The sequence below is a fragment of the Sycon ciliatum genome, chromosome 2, assembly GCF_964019385.1.
Source record: "Sycon ciliatum chromosome 2, ocSycCili1.1, whole genome shotgun sequence".
In the NCBI taxonomy this organism is placed as follows: Eukaryota; Metazoa; Porifera; class Calcarea; order Leucosolenida; family Sycettidae; genus Sycon; species Sycon ciliatum.
The window spans coordinates 47,673,116-47,685,703 of record NC_088644.1 but is presented as its reverse complement, the minus strand read 5'-3'; the positions used below and the strand labels follow the sequence as shown (position 1 = coordinate 47,685,703).

The following is a 12,588-nucleotide window of genomic DNA, read 5'->3' as shown; positions in this document are numbered from 1 at the left end:
AGTCAACGGGCGGCTGTTAACTGCAGCTTCCGCTTCCGCTAACACGGTGGTTAGCTGGTTGACGGTCAGGAGTTGCCGTCCGATGGATTTCCGCAAAGACCTCTTCACGAGTCCGACCATGCGCTCGTACAGCCCACCTTGCCATGGTGCCAAAGCTGTAGTAAACTTCCACACAATGTCGTGGTTAGTCAGGTAGTCTTGCACCATGGGATCGGATGTAGCATCACTCCAAGCTTCATCCAACACAGACGATGCTAGTTTGAACTGCGATGCATTGTCGGAGTACAACAGACGGGGCACGCCGCGCCTAGCTATGAAGCGGCGTAGGCTTGCGATGAAGTGATCCGTGGACATGTCAAGGACACACTCCAAATGCACAGCACGCACAGCAAAACAGGTGTAGAGGTATACCCATACCTTGGTGACCACACCATCCGAGCTGCGCGTCAGGAGCGGACCGAAGTAGTCTAGGCCAACGAACTCGAACGGTGCTGCTCTGGCCACGCGTTCCTTCGGTAAGGGAGGTGGTAATGGGAGCTTGAATGGGGAACCTTCGTGTCGACGGCATGTCACACACCGGCGAATGATAGCTCGCACGGTTTCCCGGCCTCGAGGTAGCAAGAAGTAGAGGCGTAGCTGAGCTAGAGTGTGAGTTGTCCCGACATGAAGCAGGCGGCAGTGTACATCCATGACAATGAGATGCGTGAGCCGATGACCAGGTGGAAGCAGAGCCTGCGGAGCATCAGCGGTATCGGAGGCGGGTTTCACTCTGCCGTGGCACCGAATGATGACGAACGTGTCAATCGTCAAACCAAGCTGTTGCTGGAGGGGACATCTGGTGCCTTTCGCGATGCTGTTGAACACGGATGTGAAGCACTGCTGTTGGGCCGACCGGACAAGGAGGCACAGGATGAGGCGCCGTGTTGTAGCGGTAAGTGCTGGTGTCTTAATGAGCGCTTGCAACAGGGTTCTCAGTAGCGGATGAGACTTGTGGAGCGCGGTCCGTCGTTCACTTGTAAGTGAAGCCCACAGTTTGAGCTGAATGAACCGGCAGCAGTAGAACACGATATGAACGAGTCGTTCAAGACGAGACGTGCGGTCGACTAGCACAGTGAGAACATCAGCTGCAGGCATTGGCGGTGTTGTATCAGCGGCAGCAAGAGTGACACTATGGAGGACATTGGAGCCACGCAACTCAGCAGCGATTTGTTGCAGTGTTTCGGGCGTGAGGTGAAGACTTTCTCGGAGAGGCCAGTGCGAGTCAGGTCCTTGAAGCCAGGGCGGTCCATGCCACCAGAGGGCATCCTTCGCCAGGTCTTGCACGCTGCGGGGACGTGTTGCCAAGTCAGCAGGATTGGCGGAGGTCGGGACATAGCGGTATGCCAATGACTTGTGGGAGCGTAGCTCGGCAATGCGGTTCTGCACAAACAGCGCCAGATCCCGCGTTGATGCCAACCAATGTAGGACACACTTGGAGTCGGTCCATAGCGTTGTCGAGGAGATACGGACGTGGAGCTGCTCGAGTAGGAAGACTGCCAGACGGGCACCGATCACAACGCCCATCAGTTCCAAACGCGGTATGGACAGGGACTCACCGCTCTGGGATTTGGACGTTGGGGCAAGGCGCAACTTACTGAAGATGAGACTGGCGTAGTGCTTGCCGGCAGTCGTCACCCGGAGAAAGGCAGCTGCAGCGTACGCATCCATCGAAGCATCGGTGAAGACATGGAGTTGGATGTCGACAGCAGCCGTGACTGGGCCATAGAGTCGAGGGATAGCCAGAGACGAGACATCAGACATCATGGCAGAAATCTCCAACCATTGCTCGGCAAGCGATTCAGGAAGCGGCGAGTCCCAGTCGAGTTGAGACTGCCAAATCTGGCGTAGCAGGAGGCGTGCACGCAACGTGATAGGCAGCACAAGGCCAAGGGGGTCGTACAAGCTGGAGAGACCACACAAGACAATCCGCTTGGTCACGGGGGAATCCGGGGTGGATGGCACCCGCAGCGTCTTACTGCTCGGGATCGTAAGTTGATCAGCTTGGGTGTCCCAGGAGAGACCAAGAACTTTGACGTGACGGGCCTGGACTCGGTCCTGCTGTGGTAGAGCGGCGCGGACCTCTGCAGAGTTGCTCGTCCATTCGCGCAGGTTCATGGAAGCTTTGGCAAACAGGTCCTTGGACTGACGGTAGACAGTGGTAGAATCAGTGTGGTCATCAATACCGATGATGATGTTATCCACATAGATGTTGTCGGCAATCATGGTGGACAAGGCTGACGGATGACTGCGTAGATGGTGCCGAACCGTTGCTTCCAACAGGAAGGGGCTAGCGATGACACCGAACGGCATGCGACAGAAACAGTATACAGCGAGGTTGTCCTCAGTGGGCGTGGGACGGGCTACGTCTTTCAGCCACAGGAACCGGGTGACGTCTCGATCCTCTGGACGGATGCTGAGTTGTAAGAAAGCTTTCTCGATGTCAGCTAGCATCACAACGTCATGGCAACGGAAGCGGAGGAGCATGCCACAGAGGTTGGGTAGTCGGATAGGGCCTCGGTACATTGAGTCGTTCAAGCTGTTGGACCGTTTCGAACTTTTAGCAGAAGCGTCATACACGATACGCAGCTTGGTTGTTGCCTTCGATGGCGTAACGACAGGCTGGTGGGGTAGGTAGTGCTGAACAGGACCAATCGTGGACTGCTCGGTGACTTCCTCAATGACGCCCAGGTCAGTCTGTGACTTCATGACTGTGTCATACTTGTGAAGTAGATCAGGATCGGCAGAGAGGCGGCGGCACAGACTCGATAAACGGCCGATTGCCAAGCCGTAGTTGGTGGGGAGGTCAGGTGGTGTGGCCTTCCACGGCCATGCCACCTCGTAGCGACCATCGACAATACGGACGTGATCCTGGAAGTGCTTCAGAGCCAGGTCGTCAGCCGTGACCTTTGGCGAATCGTGAATGCCGATACGGTCGAGACACCACATGTCGGTGATATCTGGGGTCGGTGCGGCACTGCTTGCTGGATGGAACACGTTCAACTGGCTCAAAGCTTGGTTCATGGAAGTGTGGCAGAGTAGCGCTGTCTGGGAACTGTCGGCCGCGGCAGGTTGGAGGCCGGTCAAGACATATCCAAGTCGAGATTAGAGAAGGAAGAGACCAGAGGACAGGGTGATTCGAGCCTGCTGGATGATGTGGCCATAGTAATCGGAGCCAATGAGGAGGTCGATAGGAGCTGCCTCTGACACTTCCGGGATAGGGTCCGCTAGACGAGAGGAGACAGACTGGAGAAATTCACGATCCTCATCAGGGATGCGACAGGATCCGTGATTTTGGTCAGGACGTGAGCCGTCATCTCTAGCATCGAGCTATCCTGGAGTGACATACTAAAGTCGACGACAGGAGTGGCGAGCTGGTGTGGCTGAGCACCGGCAAAGGTAGAGATCAGTAGATACTCCGTGCGTTGCGTGCGAAGGGCGAGAGTGTCAGCCAGAGCAGATGTCAAAAATGTGCGCTGGCTGCCAGTGTCAAGGAGAACCCGAGCGCGAACAGACTTGTTGCTGTGATGGAGGGTGACGGTAGCAGTTTGCAGCTGGACACTGGACGTGGGGCTACTGTGACCTGATGCAACGGTTGTAAACGTCGATGGTGTACGTCCAGCACTTGCGTGACCGGTAGCAGGCTGGGTACAGATGGCTGTGTTGTGATGGTTCGCCTGCAGGCAATGGCGACACTTGCGGTCTCGCGTGCATGCAGCACTGCGGTGTCCCTTCCCAAGACAGCGGAAGCAGCATTGAAGCTGCATGAGTCGCTCCTTCCGCGCCGTGGCGGTCGCGTACTGCTTGCACTCATCATGCGAGTGACTAGCACTGCAAACCACACAGGGGCGGCGTTGGCGCTGGCCTGCTGGCTCCTGCGGTGAGTAGACAGTAGCAGGGAGAGCACTCGCCGTGCCTGCTGTGGAGCTGCCAGGCATAGGCGGCGCCGGGATACCTGGATTCACTGTTGCAGTGGAGTCGGCACGATGCCGGGCTGTATCCTGCAACCAACTGTAGCGCTTCAACGCTTGCCGGAGGGTTGCAATGTCCCATGGCTTCGCGGCCTGGTCGAGTGGGCGCCACTCCTCGATTTTGAAAGTGACCTCGATCGGGAACTTCGTCAGGATTTGCTGGCTGATGAGGCGTTGGCCAGTGAGGACCTCACCCTGGGCCTCAAGTTGTTGGAGGAGGCTCTCAATGTGCTCCAGGGTTTGCTTAATGCTGGCCGACGTATTCAGAGCTGAGGGGATCTGCTGCAGCTGCGTATACAGTTTTGAAACGATTAATTCCGGTCGTGCAAACTCAGCTTTCAGCGCAGCCACGGCAATCGGGTAGTTCACACCTGTAATGGCGAGGCCACAGATCAACCGGCTCGCGCGTCCGTGCAAAACCGATTTGAGGTAGGCAAATTTGGAGACCTCTGGGATAGCCTGGGAGTCCACGGCACAGGAGAACATATCAAAGAAGTCTGGCCAAGCGAGCAGATCTCCATCAAAAGTCGGTAACGACAGCTTGGGGAGCTGTATGGGCAGCTTCATCACGGAACCAGCAGACGCGACAGGTGAAGCACTTGGCCGAACTTGCGGTGTGCTGGTAGCGAGAGGCACAGCACCAGGTGACTGGAATGACACTACCGGTCGAGCTGGAGGATGGGAGGTAACTCTGGCCTCAGACGAACTGGAGGTGGTCGACCACTCCGAGTCACTGTCAGAGTCACTAGGTAAAAGAGACGTCCGAGGAAACAAGGATCCGTCTCCAGGGGCAGTGGCAACAACAGACGTACATGACTTGCCGACAGATCCGTGAGGAAGAACTGTAGCAGAGGGCACAACGTCACTCAGGCCCGAGTTGGCAGTGACAGCAAGCGGTGTTGTAGGCAAAGCATGGGACCCAGATGCGTCAGGCTTTTCCACGGGCTTTGGCAATGGAGAAATGACGGGCTCCAGGTGAGCGCTCTGCTCCAACAAAGACGGTGCAAACTTTGCAATATGGAAGCGGACATCCCTGACGATCTCGGCCTCTGCATCGAAATCCGCCTCTCAGGTGTCCAGCCGGTCAAGGCGGTCATCGTCCTCTGCTTGCTCAGCTGCCTCACGAATTTGTGCCTGGATGGCGTTCAGTTCCGAGAGAAGGGCTTCGGCCGTAGTCCAATCGTCCCGTAGGTAGTGGCACGACGGGTCAGATTTGTCTAGCTCCGTGACTAGACGTTGCCTGAGACGGGTAAACCGTCGTTTGAGGTTGGCACGTTGCCGAACCAGTTGGCTTTCCATGTCCGCGTCCGGGACAACGACACGACAAGACGACAAACAAATTCGAATTAGTTGGCCGGGAACTGAGGTTGTCACGCCTGGTTACAGCACCATGTTATCAGGGCCGGATCCCCGATAATAGAACCATAATAACAGCAGGACTGGCTGTGAGAGGAAGGTTGTTATTATCAACTCAAAACCTGATAGTGATCGTTTAGTAAGAAAAAGAGAACAACCAACGTTACTTGTTTCTAACACAACTGAACCCAAAGCTAAAGGAAAGGGCCGCATATGAGCACTACCTAATGCACTGCATGATGCAGTGAGCGAGCGCATGCGTGGGAATGTGCAGTGAAGCGAGTAACACTGTAGTACAGGCATTGCAGAAGCATGCACAGACCAGATCTACTAAGAACAACTCATGCACGTGTCATGAGCAGTACAGTGAGACTTCACGCTACAGTGGTCCGCGTGACACAGAGAGAGAGAGAGAGAGAGAGAGAGAGAGAGAGAGAGAGAGAGAGAGAGAGAGAGAGAGAGAGAGAGAGAGAGAGAGAGAGAGAGAGAGAGAGAGAGAGAGAGAGAGAGAGAGAGAGAGAGAGAGAGAGAGAGAGAGAGAGAGAGAGAGAGAGAGAGAGAGAGAGAGAGAGAGAGAGAGAGAGAGAGAGAGAGAGAGAGAGAGAGAGAGAGAGAGAGAGAGAGAGAGAGAGAGAGAGAGAGAGAGAGAGAGAGAGAGAGAGAGAGAGAGAGAGAGAGAGAGAGAGAGAGAGAGAGAGAGAGAGAGAGAGAGAGTAAGTTACATTTATAAAGACAGGTAAGTCTAACAAATGAGGTCTGAGACCTCTACAACAGGGTTTTTACGCCTGAAAGCAGGTGCATGATTTAACAAGCAGGTTGTCAGTCTAGATTTTATGCGCAGATGGAGAAAAAGCGCAGAATTTTTGTATTGAGATGAAAAGCAGAAATAATAAGAAATAATAAGAAAAGATGAAATGAAAGCCTGCTCACAACCCCGCCCAGCCTTGCGAACTGGGTATGGTGGATTAAGAACCCGGTTCAACGCTCGAGCAAGCGCTCTCCACTCAAGGTGTTCACAGCAACTGATAGGAACTCATATGGGGAAATTATAGAAAAGAAATAATAAGATAAAGAGAATAAATTTCAACGCACCTCAATAAACGGAGCCCCACATACAGTACCTCAGAAAAGTGGATCTTCCGACCAGTGTTTTTGTTGACGCCGCAACCAGATGATGTAGCTGCTTCGCAGAGACGTCTTACTGCACAAATTACAAATAAATTTTATTCTTCGATTAGAAAATCCAAGCGCTTTCAGAGCCCTCCGAAGAGAGTCCGGGATGAAACCACGCACACCTACCTCAACCGAAAAAGAAACGACCTGCCACCCGTTTGCTCGGCATTGATCGGCCAGATCCGCATACCGCCTGTCCTTCCGCGAGTTACTGACACTGAATCTGTCCTCAGCACAAACTGTCAACTCCATCCAGAATACAATCCTACGACTCGTAGAGTACAGAACTATATCTGGTCTTAGGGTGGTAAGTGCAACACAGCTAGGGAAAGAAATCTTTGCACTAACTGAGTCGACAAGAAGTTTCCAGTCTGAGGCCGCTGACAGGAGATCAGTCGTAACCAACTTTCGTCTGGGCTGAACGCGAACTGGCTTCTCTCCCGCCTTGCAAAACGAGATGAAGTCAAGCTCCTTTGAATTTTCGGTTTGTACGGTGTTTGCAGCAGTGCGGATTCGAATCTCCTCACGCATGTTCCTGACGATGACCCCGAGTACGTTGTCGTGCCTCCAGGTGTAACGTCCCTGGTCCAGCGCTACGCGACAAGCGCCAAGCACGTGGCGCGTAGTACAGGCCCAGGTACGGCACAAACTACAGTACGGATCCACTACGGTGTTTCCCCAACGGCGTAGGTTCGTCGGAGAAGGTAGCACGTCGAGGGTTGATGCGAGAAGAAATTTCAAATCCTTACCAGTACCACCGTACAAAAGGGATTTCCACGAGAGGTCCTGCCACATCACCGATGTCCACTCCAACCACTTGCCTTGCACCTGAAGAGTCTTCAGCCTCAAAATCTGCTCCTGCGCGTTGATCTCCTCAAATGTTTGAAGGAGATCCTTCCTCGGGGGTTTGGAATGCTGCTTCGGAGCAGGAGCACCCAACCCTGCACGATGACTTGAAGATGACGGTGGACGGAGAGTCCCTGAACCTACTGATGCCTCTGCACACTCCAGCTCTATTGTCGCCTGTTATAGATTGATCTATTATTAATATTAGTCGTACGATCTACGATCTACGTTCTGCTACGTGTGTCGTTCTACGTGTGCTCTACGTGTGTCGTTCTACGCTCCTTTGATGCATGCATGACGAAGAGTGACAATGTCTTACCTCATTATGAATCAGTCTTCTTCTGCATTACGTCTGCATGGCTGACGTGTGTCTTACTTTGGTACGAGCTGACGAGGCCTATACTGTCGTGTCATAGCGCCATTAGTGCCACGACAGCACTGACGTGTCTCTGCTGCTTATCTCTCCATGATTGCCATTTTACATGTTCACTTCTAAATTATCCTAGAACAAACCAGATGGTGTTTCCTGCTGTGGTATACGCGAGTTGCATGGAATGAATCTTGCGTGCGTACGTTATAACAATTGGCGACGAAGATGAGCGTTTGTAGTAACCTGAGCACAGCCCACAAGCTTCCAGTTTTCGAATACCGGGGCACGCCAGCAGAAGTGTCCTCTCGCTGGAAGAAATGGCTACGAAGCTTTACGTACATGGCTGAAGGCCAAGGGATTACGGATCACAAACGGCTGAAAAATTTATTGCTGCATACTGCCGGAACACAGGTTCAGGACTTATTCGAAGACCTCGAAGATCCACAGGCGTCGGCTCTGCCTGCGGATGACAACGAGTACAAGGTTACGTTACGGAAACTGAACGAACATTTCAAGGCCGCGCCACATCCTGTATACGAGCGTCACGTGCTGCGCCAGATGACCTTTGCTAAGAATGAGTCGGTGAGTCAGTTTGTTGTAAGATTACGCGTCCAGGCCCGCTTGTGTGATTTTGGTACCGCTTGTGACGACATGATTCGAGACCATGTGGTGTCATGCATTGTGAATGTCGAGTTGAAAAAGAAGTTGTTATCAGATCCAAAACTAACTTTGGGTACGTGTCTAGAAATTGCAGCTTTGTTTGAGGCAACCCAGCAACAAGCTTCGTCTATGGGTTCCGCTGCTGCTATGAGTACGCCATCAGAAGTCCACGGTCTCTCTCGTAAGCACTCTGTGTCGCAGAAACAACAGAAACAACATTTCAAGTCGTCAGGTAAAACGGATCGTGCACGTAAACCTGAGAGAGTGTCTGTTTCTGCTTCTACTTCCTCTGAGCGTCTCTGTTTTAGGTGTGGCAAGGCTGGTCATTTCGGTCGGGATCCGAGTTGCCCGGCGCGTGGCAAAACCTGCAGCAAGTGTCAGCGTCGTGGGCATTTCGCTTCCTGCTGCAATTCGCAGTCGACGTCCCACATTTCGTCCGAGCCAGAGTCACTGTTCGACTCTTTCAGCATTGGGGCTCTCACCGACGATGTGTCACCTACAGATAAGTGTCAACCTAAGTCTAAGTCTCATCCTCCCATGATGATTGATGTATGCGTTAATGATGTAGTCTGTCCTATGGAAGTCGACACTGGTGCTGAAGTTTCAGTATTCCCTAGTTCTGTTTGGAAGGAGCAGTTTTCCAATGTGTGTCTGCATAAGTCTCGTGCATCACTGCATTCGTATGGTGGTAGTTCCCTTTCTGTATTGGGTGAATGCATTGTCGATGTCCGTTACGAGTCTCACCAGTTTCGAGACACCATCATTGTTGTAGAGGGTAGTGGTCAGCCCCTGTTTGGTCGGAACTGGATGTCCCACGTCATTATAGACTGGTCAAATTTTCGTAATGCACAGGTCAATGCATTGTCGCTAGATAGTCTATTGCGTCAGTTCCCTACCGTATTTCAAGAGGGTTTGGGTACCATTAAGGGTCAGTCTGCCAAGATCCAGCTTCAAGGGTCGCCCACCCCCAAGAGTTGCCGTTCCCGTCCTGTCCCGTACGCTGTCCGCACTAAGGTTGAAGCGGAGTTGTTGCGTCTAGAGGGGGAGGGGATCATCAAGCCGGTCTCTAACGCTGATTGGGCATCCCCCGTGGTGGTTGTAAAAAAGAAAAACAACACCATCCGCTTATGTGCAGATTTTAAAGTGTCCATCAACAAGCACATTGAAGCTAACCAACATCCCATTCCCAACCCGAGTGATTTGTTATCGCAATTATCTGGTGGATCTGTATTTTCCAAATTAGATCTCAGCCAAGCTTATGCTCAGCTACCGCTCGACGACGACAGTAGGCGCTATTGTGTCATCGCTACGCACAAGGGTTTGTACGAATTCACGAGACTACCCTTCGGCGTCAGCTCAGCTCCGTCAATCTGGCAGAAGGCCATCGAGCAGGTGCTACAAGGTCTAGAAGGTGTCGTTGTCTATTTCGACGATATTCTCATTTGTGGTAACACCCAGCAACAACACGACGAGCGTCTACGAGCAGTCCTCCGTCGTTTCGCTGAGACAGGGCTGCGGTTGCGTCGTGAGAAATGTGAGATTGGTAAGCCACAAGTTAGTTACCTTGGGTTTACATTGTCGAAGGCTGGTCTACAGCCCAGTCGGGATAAGGTTTTGAGTATTCAGAATGCCCCGAGGCCCCATGATGTATCTACCTTGCGTTCGTTTCTGGGGCTCGTGAATTTCTTTGGGCGGTTTATCCCCAATTGCTCCTCGCTGTTACAACCCCTGAACGAGTTGTTAAAGAAGGATGTAGTCTTTAATTGGACGGATGCATGTCAGTCGGCGTTTGCCAAAGTTAAAGAGTTTCTCATCGCCGATCCTGTTATGGCCCATTATGATGTTACCTTACCACTGATCTTAGAGTGTGATGCATCCCCTGCTGGTATTGGTGCTGCTCTTCTACATGTCATGCCGGACCAGTCTGTTCGGCCAGTTGTATATGTGTCACGTGCTTTGTCCAAAGCAGAGAGTCATTACAGCCAGATTGAGCGAGAGGCGTTAGCTATCGTGTTTGCTGTTCGTCGTTTACACCAGTACATCTACGGTCGTAAGTTCATTCTGCGCACCGACCATAAGCCTCTAATCAAGATCTTCGGCGAGCACGAGTCGTTAAGTAAGACGTCGGCATCCCGTCTACAGCGCTGGGCCGTGATTCTCGCTGAGTACGACTACGTCATTGAGCATATTCCAGGTAAAGAAAATGTGCTAGCAGATTGTTTGTCTCGTCTGCCTTTACCATTGTCTGCTGCTGAAATGTCTGCAATTGTTAGTGCAGTCAGCAGTCATGCATTTGACCCCTGCGAGTTAATGCCTCTACAGAGTTCGGATGTTGCCAAGGCTAGCAAATACGATTCTGACATTTCGTTAGTAATGTCCTACACGCTGCATGGTTGGCCTGCTACAGTTCCCGACAGGTTAGTGCCGTATAGCCGCATCCGGAATGACCTAAGTATTGAGCATGGTTGTTTGCTGTGGGGTTCCCGCGTCATTATTCCAGTTCAGTTTAGACGCCACTTATTAGAGGAACTGCATTCTTCACATGCCGGTGTGTCTCGAATGAAGAGTGTGGCACGAAGCATTTTCTGGTGGCCAGGCTTAGATGCCGATATCGAACGATTAGCCGCCGATTGCAGTCTTTGTCAGGAAAGCTCTAATCTGCCCCGCAAGGACTCTGTCCACCATTGGGCATACCCCAATGCTGCTTTTGAGCGTGTGCATCTTGATTTTGCTGAGTTCGAGTCGCAACAGTTTCTGGTCATAGTTGATGCATTCTCTAAGTGGATTGATGTATACGAGCTTGGTTCCTCCGCTACGACTACTAAAACAGTGAACTGTTTGCTACGGTTCATCAGTACATTTGGTATTCCTAGAGTACTAGTATCTGATAACGGCCCACAATTTGCCTCTGGCGAGTTTGCTGCTTTCTGTGCTCAGAATGGTATTAAGCATCATCGTACACCGCCCTATCATCCCGCCAGCAACGGACAGTGTGAGCGGATGGTGCAAGAGCTGAAGAAGGCTTTGCGAGCAAGGCCTCACCATGTGTCTGTATGTGTGCAAGTGTCTCGCTTTCTTTTCGATTACAGAAACACGCCGCACAGCGCTACCAAGCAGAGTCCCGCGAATATTCTATTGAAGAAAGCCCCGACCACGCGTTTGGCGCTGCTGCAACCCAGTTTCGCCACGGCTATGCAGCAGGCCCATGAACTCGATAGTACTGCGTCTCGTGAGTTCACAGTGAATGCACCAGTGTGGGTGTACAATGCTCGTCCTGGATCTAAGCCGAAGTGGCTAGAAGGTTTAATATGCAAACGACTCAGTACGATGACCTATTCTGTGATGGTAGGAGGAGTCATCCGAAAAGTGCACATTGATCACTTGAAGTCCAGAACAGCTGAGTCGGCTAGTTTATCGGCCGAGTCCGACGCCATTCCGACAGTGTCTACGCCGAGTGTTACTCCGACAGTCGCTACAGCAACGCCGAGTCCTGAGTTACCAGCTTCACCGCCGGCTCAGTCGTCTCCTGTCATTGATACAGCAGCTACTACTATGCCTAGTACGCCTACTACTGCTACGTCTAGTACGCCTACTACTGCCACGCCTAGTATGTCTACTACTGCTGCTACTCCTGTTAGTATGCCTGATACAGTTCAAGTCGCTACTCCTGTTAGTATGCCTGATGTGTCAGTGCCTGTTTCGTCAACTCCAGTGTCACCGCGCTATCCGTCAAGAATGCGCCGTGCCCCTGATCGCTTAAATTTGTGAGTATTGAGTGACTATCTTAGCATTAGTCATGAGTGACTCGCCTAGCAATTCTGACATTGCCTTAGAGTGTCCTATTCCGCTAATTGTCTGTAATAGCATAGTATTGTATCATAGTTAGTCGGATATAAGGATTTGCTCTTGTATATAGTTGTTTGGATGCATTTTGATTATATATGCATTATTGCTAGTCCCACTTCACTACTTCTTTAAGGAAGGAGGATTGTTATAGATTGATCTATTATTAATATTAGTCGTACGATCTACGATCTACGTTCTGCTACGTGTGTCGTTCTACGTGTGCTCTACGTGTGTCGTTCTACGCTCCTTTGATGCATGCATGACGAAGAGTGACAATGTCTTACCTCATTATGAATCAGTCTTCTTCTGCATTACGTCTGCATGGCTGAC

The 12,588-nt window shown here is 51.8% G+C and overlaps 3 protein-coding genes across 3 annotated transcripts in view; 1 reads left to right on the top strand and 2 right to left on the bottom strand.

The window, feature by feature from the left end:
- The window catches only part of LOC135810660 (uncharacterized), a 5,577-nt gene extending 2,306 nt beyond the window's left edge, over nt 1-3,271 (bottom strand). Inside the window, exon 1 of the mRNA XM_065324150.1 lies at nt 44-3,271. Within this exon, the coding sequence (XP_065180222.1) occupies nt 44-3,060 (3,017 nt within the window). The 5' untranslated portion in view covers nt 3,061-3,271. The remainder of the gene's footprint in view (nt 1-43) is intronic.
- Nucleotides 3,264-4,574, bottom strand: LOC135810659 (uncharacterized). Its single transcript, XM_065324149.1, has one exon. It carries the CDS (start codon nt 4,572-4,574, stop codon nt 3,264-3,266), a length of 1,311 nt encoding a protein of 436 aa, XP_065180221.1.
- Nucleotides 4,575-7,556: 2,982 nt separating this feature from the next.
- Nucleotides 7,557-12,588, top strand: part of LOC135810276 (uncharacterized protein K02A2.6-like) — a 5,229-nt gene continuing 197 nt past the window's right edge. The window contains exons 1-2 of the mRNA XM_065323758.1: nt 7,557-8,334; nt 8,721-12,588. The exon at nt 8,721-12,588 is cut by the window's right edge and continues 197 nt beyond it. Of these exons, the coding sequence (XP_065179830.1) occupies nt 8,327-8,334; nt 8,721-12,180 (3,468 nt within the window). The 5' untranslated portion in view covers nt 7,557-8,326 and the 3' untranslated portion in view covers nt 12,181-12,588. The remainder of the gene's footprint in view (nt 8,335-8,720) is intronic.